Genomic DNA, 26,039 nt, shown 5'->3' on the forward strand with positions numbered 1-26,039 from the left:
TCTCCTCTCATGCCTGTGCTGGTGATGGAGAAGGCAGCTGAATTTATTTGCAAAAACCTGAAAGAAGAAGGAGGCCAGGCAGAGAGAGGAGTGGGGATCTTACTTCCACACACAAGCTTGTTGTTCACATCAGAGGAAAATCCAAACCCTCCACTTGCTTGGTTCCCTCCTCTGCTTTTCTTTAAGAAGCTGTATTTCTAAGAATAATTCCCTCTAGTGCGTGGATGAAAGTGTGAAATTCCACATTACTGGGTCACTTCACACATTAAAAATAATCTCCTGTCACATGGAGYATCAGGAATAGAGATTTGTTTTTCTTTCGCCTTAATTTTCCTTTCTTTCCTCCTATCCCACTATTTGGTGTTGAACAGACTGAGCTTATTACTTTACAGAAATTAACACAAAAAAMCCAGAAAGTTTCTTTTTCCATCGATAGTGACCCTTTACTGACAAAGCAGGCGATCCCATATAGAATATCATTGTTGAGTCACTGAGAAATATGCCTTATGACGTGGCATTGCTTCATTAAGAAATTTGAAGGAGTATCATTTACTTATATGAGTTAATATATAGGTTTATTTGTGGTGGTGAAATTGTGCCATAAGCTGTTTTGAGGTAGGGGAAGCTGACATAGAAACAGGAGCAAGTTCACCATACAATTCACATGAAAAACGAAGTGTAAAATGTCTCAAAGAAGCTTGACTTGTTCCATGTTTTCATTTCCAACTCTCAGTTGGGGAGTGAGACACTGGCTGTGTCCTGTGTGATGCAGGGCAGGGCAGGTGCCACCACACACATGGCACGAGCTGTCACAGAGCTGCTGCTCAGACCGCCYGTCTCCAGAGATCATTGATTTACACGGAAGTCCACTTGGCAGGACATCGAAGCAACAGGATGGATTCATTTCCACTTCTCTGGAGCTTCAGCTCTCAAAAAAAAACCRTTAAAAAAACCCCAAAGTGTCATCCTCTATAACACTGTATCATTTTCAACTTTTCCCTGGGAGCTATGCTAGGACTCCTGTCTCCAGGGCAACCATGCTAAACTAAGCTGGTGTTCCTGCTTTTTTTTCTTTTCCCTGAGCCTTGGCTAGATTTTCCCAGGCAGCTGCTGGTTTAAARAGTAGCATTTTTTTCCAGCTTACTTGGACAAGCAGCCCTGCTCTTTTCAGGCCCTTAATGAATTCAGGGTTTTCAAAAGTGGTGTCCACGCACCAAGATCTGTCGAGAAAGATGCTCAAATAAATGAGGATGCTGGGCACAAACAACATTCCCCCAGCCACTGGTCAGTATTAGAGAAGGAGTGATTGACCTCTACCTTTATTTGGGCCCCCTTTTCCAAGCAGACTTTAAAAGATTGAGATCAGCCCTGCTGAAGACTTGGGAGTGCTGGTGGATGAGAGGCTGGATATGAACCAGCAATGTGCAATTGCAGCCCAGAAAGCCAAAGGTAGCAAAAATATTGTGAGGGAAGGGATTCTCCTTCTCCGCTTTCCTAAGATCCCACCTGGAATGCTGAATCCAGCTTTGGGGTCCCCAGCACAGAAAGGGTGTCAGCCTGTTGGAATGAGCCCAGAGAAGGGCCACCAAAATAATTAGAGGGATGGAGCAGCTCTCCTGTGAGGATTAGCTAATAGAATTTAGTTTGTTCATCCTGGAGGAGACTTTGGGGTGACCTAATTGCAGCCTTCCAGTACCTGAAGGGAGCCTACAAGAAAGATGGAGAGGAACTTTGCATAAGGATGTGTAGTGGCAGGGCAAGGGGATTCTAACTGGGAGTAGGTTTAGATTAGATAGCAGGAAGAAATTCTRCTGTGAGGGTGGTGAGGCACTGGCAYTCCAGAGAAGTTGTGGATGCTCCWTCCCTYGGGATGTTCAAGACCAGGCTGGATGGAGCTCTGAGTAGCTTGGTCTAGTGGAAGATGTCCCTGTCCAGTGCCATGAGGTGGGAACTCTTCAAAGTCCCTTCCAAATGAAACCATTCCATGATTCCATAAAAATATGCTAATACACAAATATACAGGCTTCTGCCACAAGGTGCTTTTATCCATGAAGGAGTTTCTGGATAAAATACACAAAGAAGGAYTTGGATCAGAAGAGCATCTGAACGCTGTAAGCACTCAGCTACAGTCAGAATCTCTTTTTTTGTTCTTTCTGAACAGGAGCCATTTCTGTACTGTGGGTTTGCTTCGGTGCAGAGGCAGAAAAAACTCCCCAAAACCAAAAAAGTCAGCAGCCTCTCTCATTAAGAAGAGATGGCTTTTAACTCAAACTAGCATGAAAATTGAACCCAACTCCACCCCTTCTAAGTTCAAACAGAGGACAAACAGTCCACTGACAAATTTTAGGAAGCAGACCCTTCCATAAGCCACTCCTAAGAGAATAATTCCTGTGTTTGTTTCTAGTTCTGCGAACAGCTTTATTCTCTCTCTTTTTTTTTTTTTTAAACTTAGAAATCCCAACAGAAAGCAATGGACTGTGGCTTCCAAATATACAAATAGTACATCGACAAAGTACAAATAAAATGAAGTACTACATCATTGTGTGGTTATATTTTAATGTGCATATAATATAAATCTGGCAGCAGTCAAAATCAATATTAAAGCCTGTATATGCAGACCCAAAATTTCAGCCATTTATTCTCTTTCATTTCTCTAAACAACCATTTTTAACCTCAAAACTTGCATTTTGTTTATTCCTAAAGCACCTATAATTGATTCTTTTTTAAACACTGCTTGTTTTAGAATCTTGAAACTCTGACAGCCTTCTGACAAAGGAAATAAATAAATATGCAGCAAATCACCTACGTCTGTAAATATTTAATCAAAATATTACCTGCCAAGGAATAGAATAATGATTTAGTGACTAAATCACACAGTATAGTCTGTTCCAGTGCTGTGGCTTCAGAAGGTATCAATCCCTAGCAAATGGGAAGTATTTTATTCTTGTATGAGATTCAGAAGTCTGATATCCTTTAAATATTAAACAGTTGTTWCAACACTAAGGAGGAATTTCATCTTATTGTCTTGGGTGCATGATGCCAGGATGAAGCTTTTCTTTGAAAAAACAAAATTCTGATAGGAAGCCAGTGAATCCATACTTGTCTCCCAATGGTGCCCTAGAACAAAGCATTTTAACAGCAAATTCAAAGGCACTCTGTGAAAATTAATGGGGGTCTATAAAATATTCTTGAATTTGGGTTTTTGATTCTCTGTTATACGTGTAACAGATCAAAAGCACAAATATGTTGCCATCCTGGCAGTGCATGGAGACATTCCAGATGATGGCTTTTATCATCCAATATTTTCACACCACCCACAGCACATCAGGCACTTGGGGAGCAGCAGGCACCATTCCAGTGGAGCTCTGCTCAGGCACTCACAGTTGAACCAGTATAAGTGCAGTATGCAGCCTGAATCACAACCTCAGTTTCAGAAAGGTGTTTTGAATACTTTCTGGAGCATTGTGTTTCAGCATGTTTCTTGATCTGTTACACTARGTGCTAAACATTACACTGTATTTACTGGTTTTTATGTGGAACTTAACAAAAAAGAGAGGAAGATTGAAAAAAAAAACCTCCTTTGCTATCTGAATAAAGTTGTAATTAGCTGCCAGCAACCTGAGGCTGAGAAGTATTGATTTTCCTTTTTGAAATTTCTTTTTCTTAGTAGAGTAGAACACATATATAAACAAACACTTTTTCTTGTCCCCAAAACATTGTCCTATAATTTTGTTTTAGTTAGAGAGAGAAATGTTCCTGCTGTGTGTCCTTTTCTTAAAATGATTTGGACATGAAATTAAAAACCACTCTTCACTTATACATTCTCAGTTTAAACCTTCATATTTCTTGGGTGTTGTTATAAGAATATGTGAGTCCTCCAAAATTGGATTGCATTTTTTCCTATTTCTGCAGCATCTGGAGATAATTTACAGGTGGGAGATTGGGAAAGGCAGTAGATTCAGTCATTTSCCTGAGGGATGCTGGCATTAGGCTCCTGTGCTGGGCACAAAACATGGGCTTCCTTCAGTATTAGGACCAACACCAGATTGTTTGGGACCTTGGCAAACACGAGCCAGACCTCGGTGTAGGTCTGTGCTGCAGTCAAAGGCTGTAGAGGAGCTGGAGTGAAAGGTTCTGCAGTTAAATGAGGGAACTGGGACTGGCAGCCCCAAGGACTTGAGCTAGGTACACTGCACCCCAATTTACCCCAATTTCCAGATWRGATGCTGCAGCTCCCAGGGAGCTCCAGGCCTGATAAGTCTAAATTGTCATTGTAATTAACCAACACAAATCTAGCAACACGTGTGCATCTGACCCACGGTCACACTTTTGGCTGCCACATAGATGTAACATTGTTTAGATTAATCTGAGTAACCATTCTGTACCCAAAGATGAGAGATGTCCCACAATTCAATATTTTGTGTGCATTATTTATGTACCACAGGTTGCAGTTGTTGACACTGCATTCCAAGACAGCCAGCCGTGTGTCTGGTCTCACCAGCTTTGCATCTATCCAGAGGGTCAGAACACCTCTGGTGCTTAAATTTTCTGTGTCCAAGAGCATGCTGCAAYAGTCAAGAAAGTGGAAACCTGTTCCATGTATTTGAAACACGGAAAATCTATGCTTCAAGTGTGTGGAAAGACAGAAAAGGCCATTCCATTAGAAATGTGAGGTAGAATGATTTTGTAAGTTATGCATRTTTTCATTTTTGACACAAGGTCAAAGATGATGCCTCGGGTACAGGTAGAGCTGCAGTCAGGATGATCAGTGTCACACTAATTCTGTACATTCAAAAAATAAAAGTCCAAAAGAAATGGCTAATTCGAGTCTGCTCCAAWTTTTTTGAAAGCTTTTTGACAAATATCAAGACTCTGCTATCAACACCACTGAAGCATTCATAATCAGATAAAGTATTTCAACTTGTAACGTTTATTTATTAATCTGTTAGCATATCAGAAGATAYATCAGATTTCTTCTCTGGATAAAGATTCCATTCCTAAAGAGGACTCAGGGTTTCCACATTATTTCATTTTATGAAAAGTGTGAAAATTTTAATTGYTGGAGTTAAGGGCAAAACTAAAGATTTTTAACCATAAAACATCATTCATTAATGACATAAAGCAATGTTTTACATACCAGAATAACAAGGTCCTCTTGATACCATTGTTATCTCTTTCTGGTGCTTGCAAGCAGCTCTCCTGAGGAAGCATTCATTTTGGTATGTGTCTCCATTTGAYCCACAAACTGGAATATAGTTTGTGTGACACTGAAAAAGAAATTATAAAATAACTCAGTCATACAGAAATCAAGTAAAAAATCTAAACTGCCTATTAATATACAGAAAGATAGTTGTGTTACTAACAGCAACTTATAACCTTTTTCACTAAAGAAAGATTTGAAATATATTAGTTTTTCAGTATCACTATATGTATTCCCCTCGGATCACTGAAATAATAGTCTAACTCCATGTGGACTGAACACAGGAATGTTAGGGAAGATTAAAAGAACAAAATAACTATGGTGGGACTTGGTACTGGCTAGAGGGAATATGCCAGGCATCTAGAAGTATTTGAAGGATAAACATTGAGGAAGGAGAAAACTTCTTCAAGATAATACAAGAAAGTATGACTGGGCACAGGGGGATGAAATTGAGCAAAGGAGAATTTAAGGAGAACTGTGCTTAAGGGGAGATTTGCTGACCTTTTTGGTCAGCACAGTCTTACAGAAGAGGTGGAAAACAATCACCATTCTCATTAAATTCAAGAGCATCCTGAGTCTTTTACTTGGTCATAATTATAATAATGGTTTTCTATTACTACACTGAAAAATTTAAATCTTCAAGTTAGTAGAATTTGATACAAATAAAAAGAAAGAAAGGTAGAAAAGGAAAATAATCATTCAGAATAGCTTTTACAGAAGCTGCCTGTATTTTGCTGTTTTCTTACACTCTAAGAGATGCATTATAAACTGCTTGTACACATAATGGGCATTAAAATGCTGGGATCACCAATCTGCCTAACATCCAAGAGTGCTGCATGATTTCCTGCTGAACTGGAGATCCAAACCCTGCTTCACAGCATGGAAAAGGAAATATTGCCCTGTTTAGGGGGAGCTGTGGTAACTGTAATGTCAGACACCTTCTGTATCTTTGACAGCCCAAGGTAAAAAGAACCCAATCAAAAACAACAGCCAAAAAGCTGTTGGAARTACAAAAAATACAAAAAGCAGAGGTAATACAGAGTTGCCCCCAAATTTCTTAACCACATAAAGTTTATGATGAAACTGGTATAGTTTGACCCATGACAGTGCATGCAGAAATAACATTAGTTAAGTTAAAATGCCCTAAAAGTACAAGAGTTTCTTCTCCAAATTCCAAATAAGAGTATCATCTCCCATGACAGTTTCTTTGTGCTTTGACATACACAAAGGTCAAGATACTCAATGGTTAAAATACAATTTTGAAGGGTATTACCCTCCAAYCCTCTGTCATCCTGCCATAGATGACCGACTGAGAATGAACTAAGCAGGTACAGACAGAAATAAATCATGCTGCCAGGTCTGAAAATGATTTCTAACAGTTTTGTAATACTTTCCCATAGTGAGTAACTCTCAGACTCCCAGCCACAGGCATCAGTCCTGTCACATGCCGTACTGAACAGTCATTTCTAGAGAATAATTAACAAASAACTCCCAAGAGGGACAGTACTTTCCAATAGATAATCCTCTGTTCAAAAAAGTCTCTGTGTGGTGTCTTAAATTTGCAGGTTTCTGTCCTGAGGATAGAAAATTAAAAGTAAAGGGATTCCTTTTTTACAGTTTGGTAAGACTTTAGTGATTCGGTACAGTACACCCAAAAGTTCTCCTGCAGGCATCCTTTAGGAGTAAAGTTGTTTTCTTGTAAGAAAGTCGTCTAATACCTCAAATGACCAAAAGGGAGAGCATCTCTTCATGGACAGGATCTGCCTGGCACAGTGTGCCATGGGCAAATCCATCTGAGCTCCATGCAGTGATGTGTGATTTCAGAGTTCCCAGCATGTGAATGGGTTGTAAGGTTTGCTCACTGTCACTTTGCTCCTTTTCCTATTCTAATTAAGCAGTTATCTTATTAAACTGATTGCTGTCAACTCTTTCTTATTGAAATTCAAAAAGAGCCCCATTAAATTGTCCTCTCAATCCTCCCCATTTCACCCCATCTCATCTCCCACACTGGTTMATAACACACTCACTAGGTTATTATCAGTTTTTCATTCAATTTTTGTAAAACTCATCCMAAATACAGCAAAAAACCTTTCAGCCTGCTGAGTTCTTGCTGCAATTACATTATAGCTGTTTCAAGCAACACTGAAATTTGTCATCCATTTTCCCTAATCTGAGGGAAGTTTGTACCAGCCTTGGCCTTATTTCAGGGGTGGCTGTGAATAGTTGTGCCCCTCTGCTCCCCAAAACACCCCTCTGTTAGGCAGACCTCATCGCAGTCTACAACTTCCTTGCGAAAGGAAGAGGAGGGGCAGGCACTGATCTCTTCTCTGTGGTGACCAGTGAGAGAACCCAAGGGAACGGCCTGAAGTTGTGTCAGGACATATTTAGGTTGGATACCAGGAAAAATTTTTCACCCAGGGAGTGGAACAGCTCCCCAGGAAAGTGGTCACAGCAYGAGCTTGACAGAGGCCAAGAGCCATTKGGACAATGCTCTCTGGCACAGGAYRTGACTCTTGGGGTGTYCTGTGCMGGGACAGGAGTTGGACTCGATGATCCTTGTGGCTCCCTTCCAGCTTAGCATATTCTGTGATTCTGTGTTCTTCCCTCCAGKAGGAACATCTTCATCTGACCAGAACCTGAATCCCAGAACAATTCAATTTTGCAACTCATTAGGGTTAATTTKCTTAAAAACTGCAGTTTTAACAACMTAAGGAATGCCTTGCYGRATTGGAGCAGTGGCACAGTTATCCTGCTCTGTTGTAGCTGTGATAAATAGGAAACACACTCTAGGAAGAACAGGCTGATATTCCCACATCTTCCTTTCAGTGCCTCTTCAGCACATAACTGCACACAAATGTGTCTATTTTCCTTGTGATGTCAGAAAAAAAAATAGCTAGGTCTCAGATAGTCTTGCATGGGAAGAAGCTAACAGTTTGGGCTGGGTGTTTGTTGCCTGGAATACTTTGGTGCTGCTGGTTGCAGCAAATTCAGCAAGCTCAATTAAGTTTGAGAGTTACAGGAAGAATTTCAACATGCCATGTCTGAAAAGCACAATACCTTCTCCTCATCCTCAGACCTCTTTCCTAAGGGTGCAGAATAAATTTTTCAAGAAGTACAAGTAAACATGCAAACARCTTAAAAACAATACTGATGTTTAAAATGGGCTCTTCAAGACAAAGCAACAGCTTGTCACATGGACTAGCTCTTTTTTTAAGTCACAAAATTTACTACCTACAGAAAATTAATAAAACCTTTGGTTAGACTAGGGTTGTATTTATTTATTTTCCTTTTTTTTTTAATCATGACTGAACTTTGATTTTATTATTTTTCATTAATAAATGCTACTGACAGACTGAAGACAGGAAAAAACCTCATAGGAATTTTTCTCTCTTTAAAAGGCAGCTGGAACAATGCCCCCAGCACAGGTGAACAGCACTCTATCAAAATCCAGCTCTGAAACACTGGAATCCAAAACCAGTGTAAGATCATATACACACTATTGCTATTCTGGTTCCCCTTGATTTATTATTTAYTAGAAACAGAACACACAATTATTTTTAAAACACAAAAAGACAGCSTACTCCAGGTTTGCTGATAACACTGCCAGCTCTTGCAATTTTACTGTGAGTCTTCCACATAATATTTGATACATTTGTCCTGGCTATAAACTGTGAAAAGAAAGRACTGCTTTATTGCTTTTTCTCTAAAAAATGTAGTGGCAGGAAGGGGGAAGGATTGCCRTGATAGTTATAAAAACTATAAACTAAAACAATGTAAACTGAACTTGCTRTTTACTTTAGAAGTTCAGAAGATATTTTTATGATTTTTTTTTTTCCCTGAGTGGAATTAATTCACTGCTTTAATTCATAATCTTTATGGTCACTGGTAACCCTACTGTTATCTCATCCAGTTAGTGCCATTGAGGAAGGAACTTATGCTAACACTCCATAAACCTCTTGCTGAGCAAAAATTTTAAAGTGGTGACCCTACARACTTCAATACACCTGAAAGATTTGTCAAACAAAACAGCAAACAAAAAGGTGAGCAGCCCTTACCTGGAACTGACACGCACATTTCACACCATCGCCCTCTTCCTTGCACACTCCTCCATATTTACACGAAGATTCATCACACACTCTTACGTCAGATTCCCTTACATTTAACTCTGAAAAAAAAACCAGAAAAGAAATTGTAAGATGAGTAATTTGGAGGACTGCCTTGTCCTTAAACCCTCTGCTGCCTTACTCCCATATAGAAATTAGAGGATAAATGCCAGAGCTGTTCCCAGGCTGCCCTGCATGAGCTCAGCCCTGTCCCTGGGCTCCTCTCCAGAGCTCCCCAGAGGCAGCTTTGCCTGGTTGGCAGAGTTGTTGTGGCTAAATGCTGATTCATCACATCAACAGACACAGAGTAAGTGTGTGTTTACACTGCACAAATTCTCTTCCACGTTTCCCCTGCTGGGGATGCCCAAGCATCAAACCTTTTTCCACAGAAGTTGTGTCTAGCAGGAGTCAGGAGTTTTACACAGGCTACAGCCCATGTTTCTCACCTGCTACCTCTTTATGCTTTACTCTCCACACAGGTCATGAGGAAATGAAAAAGCTAAACCACCAGAATTTCTCTGCCTGGTTTTCCAGTCTCTGCCACGGCCACATCGTTATCCTTCAGACTAAAAATAAACCCAACTGTGTTTAAACTATTATAATTTGCTTGCACTGTAGGAGCCAGAGTAATGAACCAGAGATCTGTGCCTTARCTCCTGCATGAAAATATGGAGCACAAATGGCTGTAAGCTTGCAGCAGAGGCACAGCTGTCAAGAGGGAAACCAAGGGGCTTTACACGCCAACTAGACATGCACTAGCTCCAGCACAAAGGTCACCTAACTGGCTTCAAGCTCTTTTTGGACATCACAATCCAAGGCTAGATTTAAAAGAGAATAAATATATTCTTTTGAAATGGYTTTTCAATTTGGGCTATGTATAGGAGAGAGAGCAAAAGAAAGCACAGGTGGTGTAATGGAATTGGTCAGTGCCAGCCTAAATTTGACCTCRCCAGGCTGTGTGGGAACAGTGCTGGCACTATTGATTCCAATGTAAAGGTGAAAAATAACACCAAGAGACCTGGAAAAATCCCCTGTCACTGTAAAGTTTGTAGTGAAATCAGAGGATTCAATCATTCAAAGATGTCTGTGCTATGGTTCAAGCCAGAAACMTTCAGGACTCTACAGCARGCACGATCCACTAAAGAGATTCACYGACAGCGGTGTGATTTAAAATAATGCCTTTGAGTTTTAATAAGCAAGCTCCAACCAGAAAACKGGCTTAAAGAAAGAACTGAACAGCAGCCATTCAGAAATGGGGAAAGGTAGGTCAAAAGCAGAAGAAAATAATCCTCGCTGCCACTTAGAGTCTTAAATAGGCAACCACCCTCCTCCTCAGAGCAGTATCAGCACTTTGGTATGACAGTGACAGACACCCTGGAAAACTGCTCCTATGTGTTTATGTAACATTGTACACCCACACATTTAGCTTATATAAAAAAAAAAAAAATAAATAGATAAATGAACAATAATTACTGTAATAAATTTTACCATATGCCAAATGCTTCTATATTTAACACAAGATAATAATGTATTTTTTCACAGCACTGAAGTTACAGGATTACAGCTCAATGGAAAGTCCAGTTATAATCCACATTTTTTTGAGGAAAAAAATTGAGAAACATATTGATTCTTTTTGCCCTAAAGGTCCATCAGTCCCAAAGGCATAAATGAGGAGGGCAATGCRTGTAACAATGGGCAGATAGGTGTCCTGGTTGCCATCACAACCCCGTGCCTGTGTTCTCTAATGTTACTCTTAATGTCGCCGTTTATCAAGCGTGACTGCTGTGTTGTAGGGACCGAGCTAATGTGACAGAACAGCGTGGCTTTTCAATTTAATGTGTTCATAACTCGCTCCTGAAGGAAATGTGTCTTTCTGTCTCCTCRTGAAGGTCTGTTCCACGAAGATGAACTAACTATCAAAATTAATTAAGGGGAAATGATTGTCATATCTGAAAGAAGAGTCCAACATTAGGTGATATCACATTTGAGAAAATGCAATTACAAAAAGGAGTAACCGTACAGTCAAATTAGAGCATGCACTGCTTTCAGAACACTGTGTTCATCAGGTCAGGAAAATAATGAGATGTTGGTCCCCCCTTCTCAACTCTCAGCTGAGCACAGTGGACTCAGTGCTTTGCAGCATCCTACCCCTGTCCCTGAACAGCAGAAGAAACTCCTTGGCAGCTGCAACTCCTGCTTGAATTTCTGGGATGTCCAACAGCCTAAGCAGGGTAGTGCAGACTTTTCCTCAACATTGTCCCCCATCATGGAGAGGGCACACCCAGAAAGGAGCCACTTCATCGCAGTGGTGGGCAAGGGACCTCTTTTGCAGAGTGGAAGGATGTGGTGGGGTCAGAAAGAGAGGCCAGATAGCAGTGCAGCATCAAGGCTGAACTCGAGATGTGTACAAGTACAGCAAGAGCTGAGCTATTGCTCTGCCTGCAAAGAGAGAAAGGGAAAGATTTCAGAGCTATAGAAAACTCAGGAAACTATAAGAAAGGATATAAAGATGGGGGCGGAGAATCAACCCTTGTGAACTTCYCTCACCCCAAGAAACAAAGACCTTTGGGTTGGTTTTTTTTTAATTCCACAGGAGGAATTAAGAGGACAGAAAGCACACTGTTTTGATAGTTACTTCACTTTAGGCACAGACTGTTTTTCTTTCCTCATTAATGATAAATACTGATTATAAGCTTTATGGCATGAAATGAACAGTGAGCAGGAAAGGTCATGCAGAGACTGGGAGACAGCGTGATTTTCCAAAGTTGTACAAAAGACAAAATACCCTGATGACTGGCACTTGAACATGACAGATGAACTTTATTCTATGACAGGATGCCACCTAATCCCTTATTCCATTCAGTGGCAAATTCCAGCAGCAGTGAAATCCAGCCCCCACTGTGTGCACGATTACATCTGATGGAATCACAAGTATCGGGAAGTGTGGTGGCTGTAATTACTTCCCCATCCACAGCATTCATTTCAAAAATGAATACACATGGAAGGATGTTAATAGAGTGATGTGAAGAGGAGCTGTAGATGTCTCACATGTCTGAAATGTGTTCTCTTTCAGTGAATTCCCCACAGACAGGGAATTAAAACAGAGTTTCTGCAATTATTTCCAGAAGAACGGAATTGTCATTGTGAGAACAGATCCACGAGAGGAGCAAGAACATGTAGCAAATGGTTTAGGGTAATTTCTTACATGTTTCTTTAATGCCAACTGCAACTCATTTCCTTGACTTTCAGCAGGTATAAATAAGAGAAAGCCTCAGTGTGATTCATTACTCACAGTGAGAATATGGTAGGTACTAATCCATCAATTCCCAAGAGAAAATATAATTAGCGCAATTAAATCAGGCTTCCAAATTTATGATAAAATTAATCTCCAAAGACCTGAAATGRGGTATTAAAAATGATTTACTAGTATCTCTTCAGCCAATGCACTTCCTAGTTGTKTGAGGGCTGACTGGCACAGAGCAGCATGCAAAGACCCACAGCAAGGCCTTTTGGGTTTGGCTTTTTCTCYCTGTTGAAAAGAATTCACTCTGTGATAATTTGTTACATCACTAAAAATGAGGAAATCCTTCTCCACTTTGACTCCTTTCAGGGAATTTGAAGCACRGCTCAATACAAGCTGTAGATTGGCTTTTTGCCTCTGACCTCCAAACGCRTTGCTCTGAGGCTCTTGCTATAAGGTAAATTACATCTGTCAAAATGCTGAACCTGAAGATGAAATCAAATTTGTAGCTTTAAGTACATCAAACATGTTGTTTCCATCTGGATACCTCAAGAATAAAGTAAAATCTAAGGTGGGCAAATCTGTTCACTTTGCTTTTTCAAAACTCACGTCTCTCCTGGGGTTGGCAATAGTACATAGTAATGATGAATGGATATAAGGAACCAAAAAACACCTTTCCCACATGAAAGTGAGCATGTGAATATTGCAGCTGTGCCTGAGAAAAACCTCTCTGCCTGCCTGCCTGCCTSTCTGTTTCCTYTTTCTATGAGTAAGATTCCAACTAGTAGAGGTGCTGGGACCCCTTGTGCCTTTTGCTCTTGACCTTTGGGTTTGGTAAAAAAGGGGAAGCAACTTTCACCATTGGCATTAGAGGAGGAAGGCAAGGCTTTTCTGTCCTCCAAACAGTTTGTTCTTTGTGAAGTCAAGCTTTAAATTAGAATGTACAACCTCTCATAGACACATACACACAGACCTGGGAGAGTCTGTAAAAGGTCTGTAACTCTACAGCTTAACAGAACCCCCAGCATCGTAAGAACATTTGAGTTGAGTCAACATTGGTTTGGAAAAGGGCTCAGGAGAAGTTATGTTGCATAAGGATATGTTAGAGCCCACAAAGTCTACTGGAGACAGTGATGTTGTGACTGCATGAGCTCTCAGGACCATAAATGAGAGTCAAAGGGAGGCAAAATCTGATGAACAGAAAACTGAAAACCTGCTCAGTTTTGGGAGTTAACCTCATGGCTCTGGATTGGCTTGGGCAAATCATTGGCTTTGTTTTTTTGGTTCTTCCAAATTATTTATAAGTGAATGGAGAATTTAGTAGGGAAAATACCCACCCAATAAAATCTTTCCCTTATAAAGGGAATTGTAAAGCTGAGATGCTCACATGACAAGTACAGTAATAACCTGAGCTTTAAACTGAACTCTTGAATAAAGCTTGACCCACAAGTCACACCCTTTGCCACACAACAAAGATGACACCCAGAGCCAGGCCACTGCCCCTTGGGGTCCCAAGGACAGCCTGCCCACTTCAACCGGGTGACTTTGAGCAGCACTGCCAAAAAACTTGTCCAGGGAAGTATTTCAGATGTCCCTGGAACACCTCTGTTCACCTYCTGCTGCCAGCTCAGAACAAAACTGTGCAGTTCTGCTGTAAATCCTTCCCATCCCATGCAGACATACGAGCATCCCATCTGCTAGTGGCTTCAGTCACTTCAGATTTCCATCACCTGCAGTGACTCTGACGTGGGTTCAGACACTCMGTTCGCATGCACACATTTATACATAAACATTTACATTTAGATCTCTAAATCTACAAGCTCAGCCCGATCCCACAGCTTTTCAAAGCACATCCAAAACAGCCATTTATGGAGGAACACATGCAAATGCTTACAGAGCTGTTTCACCCAGGCTTTGAACAGAAAGCATGGTTTTGGGAACTACCTCATATCTAGGAAAAGTATATATTATGAAAAATACCTTTAAAATACCTAAGCCTCCCCTGACAGAGCTTAATGCCATTCCCTCAGGTCCTCTCACTGTTCACCAGAGAGACGAGATCAGTGCCTCCCATTCTGCTTCCCCTTCTAAGGAAGCTGCTGASGTCCCCCCTCAGTCTCCTCGAGGATGAACAGACCAAGCGGCCTCAGCATTTGACTGTCCCCATGTTTCAGCTGTTGTGGATTATGTAAATCACAATAATTTGCATTGTAGTGTTTATGTGTGCTGATTGTCTTCTCAGAAATTGTCATAGATTGTGGGTGAAGAAAAAGAGAGCAGACAAGCCCCTCAGACAAAATTAGAAATTCCTTGTTCAAATAAATAATACTTGCTTGTGTCAGACAAGGCAAAGCAAGACAGAATGGGTCATACTGTCTTGTTCATATGAAAAATTATGTTTTTCAGAAAAGAAAACAGACAATAAGACAAACTACTGGGAAAAAATTCAGGAAGAAGAAGGATGCCCTTCAGACACTGCATATCCCCTTTGAAGATGGCTGTTGCCACTGATTTGAGGTGACAGTTTAGCAAAAAAAATTATAGTAAATTAAGAATGTGCAGAGTGGAAAGAGAATAACAACAAAAATAACTTTTTTAAAAGGCAATCWGAGAAGAAAAAGAGGCAAATGAAAAATCAGCACAAGAAAATCTAAAACAAATGTAAGCTATAAATAATTAAAYCAGTTGAAATTCATTTAAATGTCCTTTCCATGTTCCGGTGTAATTTTCTTTCACACTTGAATTAATAGAAAACAATTCATTGGGACAGCCAAGGGGTTATATGAAAAATATATTTAAAAAAGAAAGAAAATCATTAAAATGAATTTACCCTAAAAACATAGACAACTGTAATCTAACAGAATGCAGATACTCCCACATTTTTTTAATTGGTCAATTGATGGATGCYTTGTGTGGCTGATGGCAAATCTGCTGTTTTGAAAACAATCTTAGGCAGTATTAGAGGATGGCAAAACCTGTTTTGCTGTGTCTCAACACAATATTTAATGCTCAATTGTGCAGAAAGAAAAAAATAAAGCTGTGCTTTGGCTCTTGAAAATGCTATCTGAGTGAATAAAGCTTGAAATATTTCCCTAAAACTACTTTTACAAGACTGCATTAGCTTTTGATTGCTTAAGTGCTGTCCAATTTATCTAGGATGATTATACTTTTACATTTCAAACCACCATAGTCTCCTTTTTGAACAGAGTAAAACTGAATGCATATATGCAATTAGTATTCTTGTACACAATAGGAAACCACAGCAATTTTTAACAACTAGCACTCACACAGCAAGGTAACAAGGCTGGCTTTGAACCCGAGAGTCTCCCACACTGCAATATTCACATTGCTAGGGTGCCTCAGACTAACTCTATTCAGTGTGAAAAAAGTAAGRAAAAGTGACACAGTGACGAATGTTTGTATGACAGCTCCATCAAAATATTGGGTGCAGCCGATGGTACATTTCTGCTTCCATCAAGGAAAAAAAAAGCATTTGCAGAGAAAGTTAAGGCACTTTTTTCTTATACTAAAAGCTTTGACAATGTTTCAGAAATTCTGTGTAATCTGTAGGTGAATATGTAAGCAATTGGCACAAATTGACAATCTGTTCAGTTGGTTGGAAACAGGGAAAGCTGTGGTGGGAACTGGGAATGGTTTTCTCTCTTGTAAATACTTTTTTTATCAAGGTCAGGCAGTGCAGAAATCTGATCTTCAAGACCTGGGTCTGGTGTGCTTCTCTGTCAACAGATATCCAGGACACTGACTWCAAAACTTGCTTACAAAGCAGAGTATGTCTTGCTACGAAAAATTATTGACTGTGATTATGCAAGGCTATTATGAAAAAGTTAGCATGTCATTGCATATCTTTACATAAAATTAAAATAAAATATTAGAAAAGGAACACCCTCATACAGCATATTTACAGCAAGATTGATTACAACATCTATTATCAGTCTTCAGTCTCTCAGGAAACCAAGGWTGTGCAGGAGCTGCAACTTTCCAGACAGGTTGGTTTCTTCCCAAAACTTCACACTCATTGGGCAATTCCAGCCAAATCTGACATCAGCAGAGGCCTGGGKCACTGATATTCCACCAGGTTAATGGGAAACCAGTGGCTGCTTGGAGATAGGGGGTCTAATGCCTAATGTCTCCATTGCCAGCTGGAGGAATTGAGGGCATGTCCTGGCTCCAGCTAGCATAGAGTTAATTTCTTCTCAGTAGCTGTTACAGCGCTGTGTTTTGGATTCAGAATGAGAATGGTTGATAATACACTGATGGGGTTTTGCTGTGTTTATCCCAAGCCAAAGATGTTTTTTTTCCTTGTCTCATGCTCTGCCAGTGAGGAGGTGCACAAAAAACAACTGTGAGGGAGAACAGTTGGGACAGGTGACCTGAACTGACCAAAGATATTCCGCACCAWAGAACATCATGCCCAGTAAATAAACTGTGCGGAATTACCGGGCAGGGTGGCTGATCTGGGTTCAGGAAGAGGGGTGGGGCATCAGTCAGTGGGTGGTGAGCAATTGCATTGTGCATCACTTGTTTTTTTCCTTTTTATTATTATTATTATTATTATTATTATTATTATTATTATTATTATTAGCCATTATTACTGAATTTATTTTTAATTATTAACTGCTCTTAACAGTTTAATGATAGACTGCTCTTATCTCAACATACAAGTTTTAACTTTAATTTTCTTCCCCATTCCACCAGAGCTGGGGAGGAAGAGGTGAATTTTAGGGAGTGGCTGCGTTAGGGAGTTTTAGGGATTGGCCTCATCTCCAGCTGGGCTTAAAACCACGACATTGGGACAAGGCTCATGCAACAAGAACACAAACTCATGTGATGTGTTTTTTTCATAAACATATGCAAATAAATGGCTCTTACTGGCTGTTTCCCACTAATGGCACTGCCACGGTCCCTGCCATATTGAGACTCAGAAATTTAGACTTGGATCTTATAAACCCATGGACATTTAGGATACCGGATGACTCATGCTACTGAATGCTCATGCCTGTACAAATGGATGTATTCTGGTAGGTTAACTTTAAAAACAGAGCTCTGACACTTCAGCAGCCTTCGTCAACTAATGGGACTGCTAGGAAATTTTTCATTTGGGTAAATTATACKGTTAAGTCTTGTCAGTTGTGCAGCGTGTGCAATTACAGTCAGTGGGAAAATGTTATTTGTCCTTGTTCCCGTAATGTTCCCTCACTCTCTTGCTCTGTCTCTTAGTCTGAAGAGTACATGGTCAAATAACCAAAACATTTTCAAGCTACYTGTTGAGGGTCTTCTGTCTCTCCTCTCCCCTGGCCCCCAAGCTGGGGAGTTTCACCTGCTTTCTGGCATCRTTGCCCCCATAAGGACACATCAAGCAAGCACAGTGCTCCCATGGAACCTACAGCTTTAGCTAATGAATCCTTGCACCATAGAAATCTTTCTATGCCAATTACAAGCCAAGGTGAACTCTTCAGTCTCGTTCATGAAGTAAATCTGAGTGTTACTTCCCTAAGCCTGTGGAGGAACGGCAAACTGTTCAGACACTGAAACAACAAAACCCTCATTTATACTCCTGAAGAACCTGAAGGCTGAAACAAAGTGAAATGGTGGTGAAAATGAGCACTAAAGCAAATAATTAGCTTCCATAAACACTGCAGGGAGTTTCTGCTTTGATCTGCAGGTGACATATGTAATTCAAGCTCATTTCTACATTGCAAAATAATACTGCTCAAATTCTAATCCCATTCCTTGCACAAAACTCAAAGACGGGTAGTCCAGGGACCAGCTTGCCAGATAAAGAGCTGGAATAGAGGTGYCATGCTCTAAGTCTCCAGAATTGCAATATTTGCATACAGGTGGGGGATAGATAACTGATGGATTTACCTTGCCATAGAGACATTTGGGCTCTGTATGTGGATTTACACTCCAAGGAAAGGTATGAAATTTGCTGGGATTCTTGCTGTTCATTTTGCTTCATTTTAAAGACATTTGGGGGGGAACTGGGAAATCAAAGTCAACTATAATAACTCATTAACCTCACTACTTTATCTTTCCCTTATTATTCTTGTGGTTTCAGTATCAGAGAGATGTTTAAAGAGTAGCTGAGTCTTGGTCCTTGAAAGATCCACAGAAACTGTGTTCACAGCTGTGGAACAGCCTCCCAGGTTGTCAACTAATTCATGTAGGGAGGAGTTGACCTTCTGGGAGCCATTTTATGTTGACTTATTTGAAAAACCAAAGTAAATCCAATTTTTTTTTGAAAAATAAAATATCTTCCAAGTATAATGGAAAGCACTGAGAGGGAACTGATAGGTTTTCATGGATAAACCAACACAGCACTGACATAGCTTATACAGCACAACTCAGGTTATTATACATGCCCTGCATATKGCACACATTGTAAATGATTGCCAGAAATTGTATCTTTCTTGGGAAAAAAAAGAGAAATATTTTTAAAATGAGAAATAGATATACACATATTCAAACCCCATATTTTCAATGTTCATTGTGTGGCTCCTATGCTATTCCTGTCCTTCCCTTCTACTTTTCCATTTATCACAACATTTTTCCTTCAMAGTTAAAAAGACAGAGGAAGAAGAAAACTCTAGGGAATGGAAAGTCCTTGYATTTCTCAGCTACAGACCCAAGAAAAACAGGTGGCTTTTTGGTGAATTTTCTAGAAAAACACTATTTCCCACAAAATAGTGTTYAATGAGGAAAAGGCCATTTGAAAAGGTGTTTTGCCATTTGGCCTACATCATTTGAGGCTCCAATCCTATAAATGCCTGCTCAGAGATATAACCTTGAGCAATTGTGATACCTAAACAAGCTAAATGGAACTGGTATTTGCAAGACAAAGAATACTTTTAAGTGCCTGTAGGATCAAGGACAAAAGCAATTTTTTGAGCACCTGATTTTTATGCAAATAACAATTAACTTTACTAGAGTTTCTGCCCATTGGTTATAAATGTGTAGAATTACAGAATGGAGAAATATTTTAAAGCGCCGCTTAGTTCCCAGATTCGAAACTTTCCCTTAAAAGCAGCAGAAAATATCTGATAAAAAGTTGCCACAGTGTATTAATCTTAATTATTCACTCTCTATAGGGAAAATCCTGCTGTCTGCAAGAACATTTGACAGCAGAAATCTAAAATGTGACTTCAAATAGCTTAAATTTTAGATATTACTCATTGCTCCCAGTTACTGTCATTAGCAGCTTTGTGAAATACCTAGAGGCTGCAGTAAAGATCAGATTCCCCTTCTGGAAGACATGGCTGAGAGAGAACCAGCCCATTACTTACAGCACAAGCACAGAGGTTATACAAATTGCGATAAAATTCAGATAATATCATTTCCCTTTCAGTGGATGTGAATGAGGAAGAAAAGCACATTTAGAGAGAATGATTTATCCAAGGCAACAACACAAGGCCAAAGCAGGGTGCCACAACAGAACTTGTCCCTGTCTTATTGTTTTGCTACAAGGTTATCTTTTCTTACTCTGACCACCTTCCATTTAATGGAAATATTTTCAATACCGCAGCTAGAAAATCATTGTGATCGCCAAAACTGGAGCAGACACAAAAAGATTTAGGAAGTACATGTTGATTAATTTTAAAAAATGAGAGAAAAAATGAATACTAACTCGCTAAGGCTACTAATGCTAACTAAAGAGCTATGCTGATGTATTAATGCAGCTTGCAGGACTCATTTGCTGTATTCAAATAGCTGATAATCACTGCTCAGCATTCAAACTGTGCTGCTGTGATAGAGCCTAATGCAGACAGTGCCATGCAAACCCAGAAACGTGTCTCATAGCCCCACTGGGAAAAACGCTTGTTTGTTCAGGAACACAACACTGTAGGGGGTTGGCTCTCATGCAGCAACACATGGAAAAAATGGAGGAGCCTGAACAGGCTTTTGGGATGTGCTTTGCCCTAGGGAAGGTGGGATGGGGGCAAAGCAGRCAAATAAGAGGGTAAGTTTGGCTTTAATCAAACACAGATAGTATTTTTCAGGAAAGACACAGTCTTTGCAAAGGTGTGAGGAAAAGGACCCACGCTCACAGCTCCAACCTTCATGGTGTCCTCTGACAGAGCAAAAGGTGTCCCTGCACACCCAGGAGCAGTTTTCTGCTGGAGACACCTCATCTCACACCCTCTCTTGTTCCGGTCAACTGAGATTTTTGGGAGCTGATCCACTCCTTGGATAAATTGTAAGAGAAATCACTCCTGCAAGGCTCAGCTCTGAGTGTAGCTCAAGGCTGAGTGAACGTGGGGAGAAACCTGCTGTATCCACAATATCCAACTGACATTTTGCAAAAATGTCAGCACATCACCTGTCATCAGGATATGATGGGGKCAACAAAGGTTTTGAACTTGTAGCAAGATCTGAAAACTGTAAACCTGTCATAAATCTTATTTCTAAGTTTGCAGTAGTGGAAGAGCCTTCCAAACTTGGAAACTTTTGAAGAAAAAAGTAAATTTCATGTCTGCATAACCTCTGCACTAGAGAGACTACAGATCAAACTTGACAGGCTGTGGTCACAGGATAGGAAGATCTTCATTCCAGAACCAAATTTCAATTCTAATTCAAGTTAGTAGTGCCTGACACCCATTTTCTATCTGGAAGAGTCTGCCTTGCCTTTGCCAGAGAAAATCAGTAAAGCCTTCCCATGCCAAAAGTACCCATTCATTGCTACTCCTGAAATTGTTCTGCAGCTCTGCAGAGCTGGGCCACCATCCTCAGCCGAGTAACAACGGGGATGGATGGGTTGAACCCTTGGYGAGGGACTCAAAATCACCACTGCCCCTCTGCACCAGAATTTTTAATGTTAATACAGACTGACAGAGCTGAGGCAAAGCAAAAAGATTCAGAAAACAGTCTTCTTGAAATGATAACGATTATGAATGTTTTTCATAACCTCAGTCAAGCTCTTTGGGCAAGATCTCCACTGATGCTGCTGATCAATTCTTCGTACACAGGATTACTGAAAGGCCTGTGAAAACAAATAACTGGAAACATCTTCGCTCCAATTCCCTAATGCTGTTCACAACACTTTCATATAAACACAACCTTACTTGTAACCAGGTGARGGAAATCAGCGGAGCCTCATGGCCATCTCTTACATATTATATTCTGCTCCCAGCAGCTGTAAATTCAACACTTCACTAGGCATTAAATTTACTCTCAAGAAACATTTTCTAAGAGAGGTGACAGAGTTATTGCACTGTTGCAGCTGTGGAGTCAGATGGCAGTAAGCCAGAACTCCARCAAAATTTTAAATTAGAAATCTGACCATCTGCTATAGGTGGGGAAAAGAGACTTTTACGTCCAGGCCCCTCCCTTAGTTTTGTAATTTCCCTGGTACTGAAATGCATGGTCTGGTGTGCAACAGATGCCATATGCTTTCTGACGATTTCCCATGTGCAGCTGATAAGCATTGGAATGTCTTAAATATTGCRGAGAATCAGGAATTACTTCTTAAATGGCATTATGTTCTGCTATTACTCAGCCTGTGACAAAGCAGGGTAGCATTTTGCAMAAACTTCCAGTTACTTTGGGATACCCCCAATAATAAAATCTGCTGAGGCTGGCTTACTTGCTACTTGAAATAGGATCAACAAGAAGAACACGATATTTTTCATCACCTGCATCCTAACTAGCTCTTCAATCAATAGTTATAGCTGGTGTATCTTTAAACATTAAAGTAAACTGTTTAGTAGCTTCTTTAAAATGTATGGAAAAAAAAGTGTCTCCAGATAGGAGATCATATTTTTGGTGTCTGACTCTCACATAAGAATCTTACAAAATTCTAAATAAATACAGAACTTGAAACCTTTTGKTAATGCTTACATGAACACTGATTATATTGCTTTTATATAATTCWAAATCACAGCCTAAAAGAATGGTAGGAAAGTATAAAAATGGACCTGAGGTATCACATTGTACATTCATAGATGGTAAAACACACAATGGATCAGAGATGAGTATGGCATGTCCTAATGACACTAAAATGTGCACGTCAGTAACTTGTTTAATCAATAGTGAAGATGAACCCCAAAACCAGGATTCTGCTGAAGTGTATATTCTAATACTGATTTTTAATTGTATATATCATTCTAATCCATGCATTATTCAAATGATCACTCTTGTTTCTATTTTTGCTATATGAAGTGGGGAGAAGAACAAAGCCCCTGAATTATATCTAAAGCCCTGTATTGACTCAATAGCTACTTCAAAGGCCAGTTACACTTGTCAATAGGAAACTTAAAAAAAAAAATTTAAAAGACCACTATTTCTCACAACAGATAAAAGACTCAGACTTTCTAGAGGATATTTGGACAGCCCATGGGCCACGTCTTTCTTTCCTCTTCTTCATTCTGCACAATGCTCTATGAAATATGTTTGGGGCCTCTGRGTCCATTAACTGCACATCTTTAAAGCAGTCTGGCTCAAAGGGCCCCATGAACAGGCTGAAAGAGCTCCCTTCTTCAATCTGAAATGGCACCAGAGAAGCTCCAAAAGTGTTAAAATCTCAAACACCATGTCTGCACCCTAGCTCAGCCCTTGTGCACAGAACACATTTATAATATTCACTGTGCAAAACAGCGTTTTTTTCCAAAATGCTCTTTGAAATCTGAAGACGTAGCTGACATAACTTTAGAATACTAAAAAAATCACAAAACCTATTATAAACATTTTTAGAAACAGTTTGTTTAGGGACAGAGAAGTCACATTTCCATACYCTTTTAAGATTACTAGAAAGAAATGCCAAGGAAATTTAGCCAAGTCTATTTTTAGGACTTTTTTWAGTACATTTTAGTAGCTTTTATAAAGAGATCATACCTGATAGTGATAGGTAATTATGCAGTCCCTATATCAACTTTCCATTCCTGTTATACTKTTGTCAGCATGTGCAAATTTCCCACAAAAACTGATTTGGGGCAAATCTCTTGATGATTTGGTGTCTGTGGAAAAACTTTCTTTCTACATGAGGCTGTTTGAAACATTAAGCTATCAAACACTCAAATCTGCTATTGTGCCACTGCAGGACTTCAAAAATATTATTAATATGTACTCTGCAATACCTAAGATATCCACAGAACTTTAAAACAGATGAACACAAATTTCAAATGCAAGGTAAATATTAATTCAGTTAGATCAAAGTGCAAAAAGAATAGAGAGTGAAGAGCAGGGCTAAGAGTCAGATAAAGAATACCAAGCTTTAACAATAAACAAAAAAAAAACCTCTTAGGAGGGGTTCAGTATTTTCTCATAGCTGCCCCACATAATAACAGTTTTCAGTATTGTTTACTGGCCATGTTATCTTTTTAAAACTGATTTCAAATCATGAATGTAATATCTTTATTTTAAATTTAGGCTTTAGACTCTCATTAAAAGCACTCACAGCTGGGTACTTTTAGAAGGTTTTGGGGGAAAGAATGAGCTAGAAGCGCTCACTGTTTAAAACAGCATGAGTCTTTTATGAGGTTTTTTGCTGGTTCCATGCAATTTTACACKTTTTTGAGCATTTAGAACTTTCCTCACAGCTCATGCAGCTTTTGGAAAGAGCCATTACCCAACACATTAACAAGAAAACCAAACACTTGGTGTCAAATGCCACCACATGGCTCTTACTGATACCCCTGTGCACAGCTCTGCTGCTGACTTCCAAGGCTGTTGCACTGGAGATGCCTGAGCCGTGGTTTTGTGAGGAGAATAAGCGGCTCCTATGCTGAGCATGTGAACCCAAAACTGCCCTGGGATCACTCCTTCMGCAGCAGGGGAGAGGGAACATGGGACTGAACTCTACCATTTCTAACCAGCTCAGGAACCTTGAAACCCCAGAGGGATCCAAAGAGATGTGCTTTCTCTCCTTATCCCATTCATTTGTCCTTTCTCATATTAACCTCAGTCATCTGGCATTGCTCAGCTGGACAGCAGCCTTCAGCAAATGGGAAGGACCTTTAAAATTAGCCAAGACTGTAAGACTTGGTGGTCAGCTTCCAAGCTCGCTCATCCTCTCTCTGTTTCCAACTCTACTGTAACGCTCTGTGCATCTTCCCTATTTTTGTATACAGAGAAAAAAAAACACCTTTGACAAAGTCCCATTTTCATTGATAACCATGAACATAATTAAGATGAAAGGATCCATAATTCAATGCTGGTATTAAAAGACAAGATATAAACAAAATGGGCTGAAAAATAGGCTTCATCTTCAAGAAGCATCGTGTAGAACCCATCAGTCATTTAAAACCTACTATGGTGGGTAAGGAAATTTTATTCTGTTTTATTTGTGAACAATCCCAATTTCATTCTTTCTTTGTCCACCTCTCATCTTTCTTTTCTTAGATTTGTCACCTCTTCTTAATTTTTGTAGTAACTTAGGATCAGCTTCCATCTTGGAATTTAGGTTGGAACACATTGGCAGCCAATACTTTGGAGGAGAAACTGGGCTGGGGTAGGCATTGCAAAAAGCGATTTAGAATGTGTAAAAAGTAATTATAACAATTTTAAGGAAAATAAATAAGAAACAGTATAAAAATGGATTATRGGTGGTTGTAGGCTATACTTAGAATAAATACCTTACAGTTTTAACCCAACTAAGGGACAATTCTCAGCATAAACAAATGTAGGCAATCAAGACAGTAACAACCTGAAGAAAGCAATTATATGAAAATGCAATTATGCAGCAAGAGCCTGCTTCATATATCCTTAAACTTATAGGCACTGATGGGTCAGTAGATCTGTCTGTGGAAGCACTGACAGCAAATAGAGCATATTTTCCACATGCATGGGTAAAATTTATGCTTGTATTTTATGCCTTGTAGAACAGAAATTACTTTTCTTGCCCAAGTCCAGCACAAATTACTTTATCTGAGTAGCACCATGGTGACATTCTCTGAATGTCTCTTGAGCCCTTTTTCTAACCTATTATATATGGTTCAAACAATTCTTTAGATAGGTTATTAAAAATAAATGTAACATTTCCCTTCCTCTTCCCAGTATCTTCATTTGAGATCTAACTCTTTAATGGTGTCTGAAAGGAAAGAACTGTACAATATATTACACACTACAGATACGAAAACACTGCTGCACTCATCATGGGAGAATTTTTTCTCTTTCACAGTACCTGAATGTTGTATTTCGTGAAGTCTTTTCCTCACCATTATGGCATTTATACTCCCTGTGTCTGACATTTCAAATATCTCTCAAAGAATCTTAAAGATCTTGAGTTCTAGTTTTTTTTAATGGCATTTGAAGAGGATTCTTTGAATGATGTTCCCTCAGTATTACAGCTTTTTAATGGTATTATTTATATTTTAACCTCTTTGTTGATATATTGTTAGCATCTTTTTGCAATAGCTTTCTACTATGTACTTTCCATGATAAAAATGAAACACTGCATTTTTTAATGTGACTAGGATTTACACTTAATATAAACTCAGCTTCAGCATCTGAGCAGTTGAGACATGCCTAAAACAYGTCTCAG

General features: G+C 39.6%; 1 protein-coding gene across 2 annotated transcripts in view; it reads right to left on the reverse strand.

Moving 5' to 3' along the window:
• Positions 1–26,039, reverse strand: part of TMEFF1 (transmembrane protein with EGF like and two follistatin like domains 1) — a 110,603-nt gene that overhangs the window by 37,313 nt on the left and 47,251 nt on the right. For both annotated transcript variants that reach the window (XM_057369441.1, XM_057369440.1), the window contains exons 2-3: positions 9,256–9,365; positions 5,138–5,267 (exon numbers count right to left, since the gene is read on the reverse strand). In XM_057369441.1, coding sequence (XP_057225424.1) covers positions 5,138–5,267; positions 9,256–9,365 — 240 coding nt within the window. The remainder of the gene's footprint in view (positions 1–5,137; positions 5,268–9,255; positions 9,366–26,039) is intronic.

The sequence above is a fragment of the Malurus melanocephalus genome, unplaced genomic scaffold (assembly GCF_030028575.1).
Source record: "Malurus melanocephalus ecotype Western Australia unplaced genomic scaffold, MMel_1.1 scaffold_110, whole genome shotgun sequence".
In the NCBI taxonomy this organism is placed as follows: domain Eukaryota; kingdom Metazoa; phylum Chordata; class Aves; order Passeriformes; family Maluridae; genus Malurus; species Malurus melanocephalus.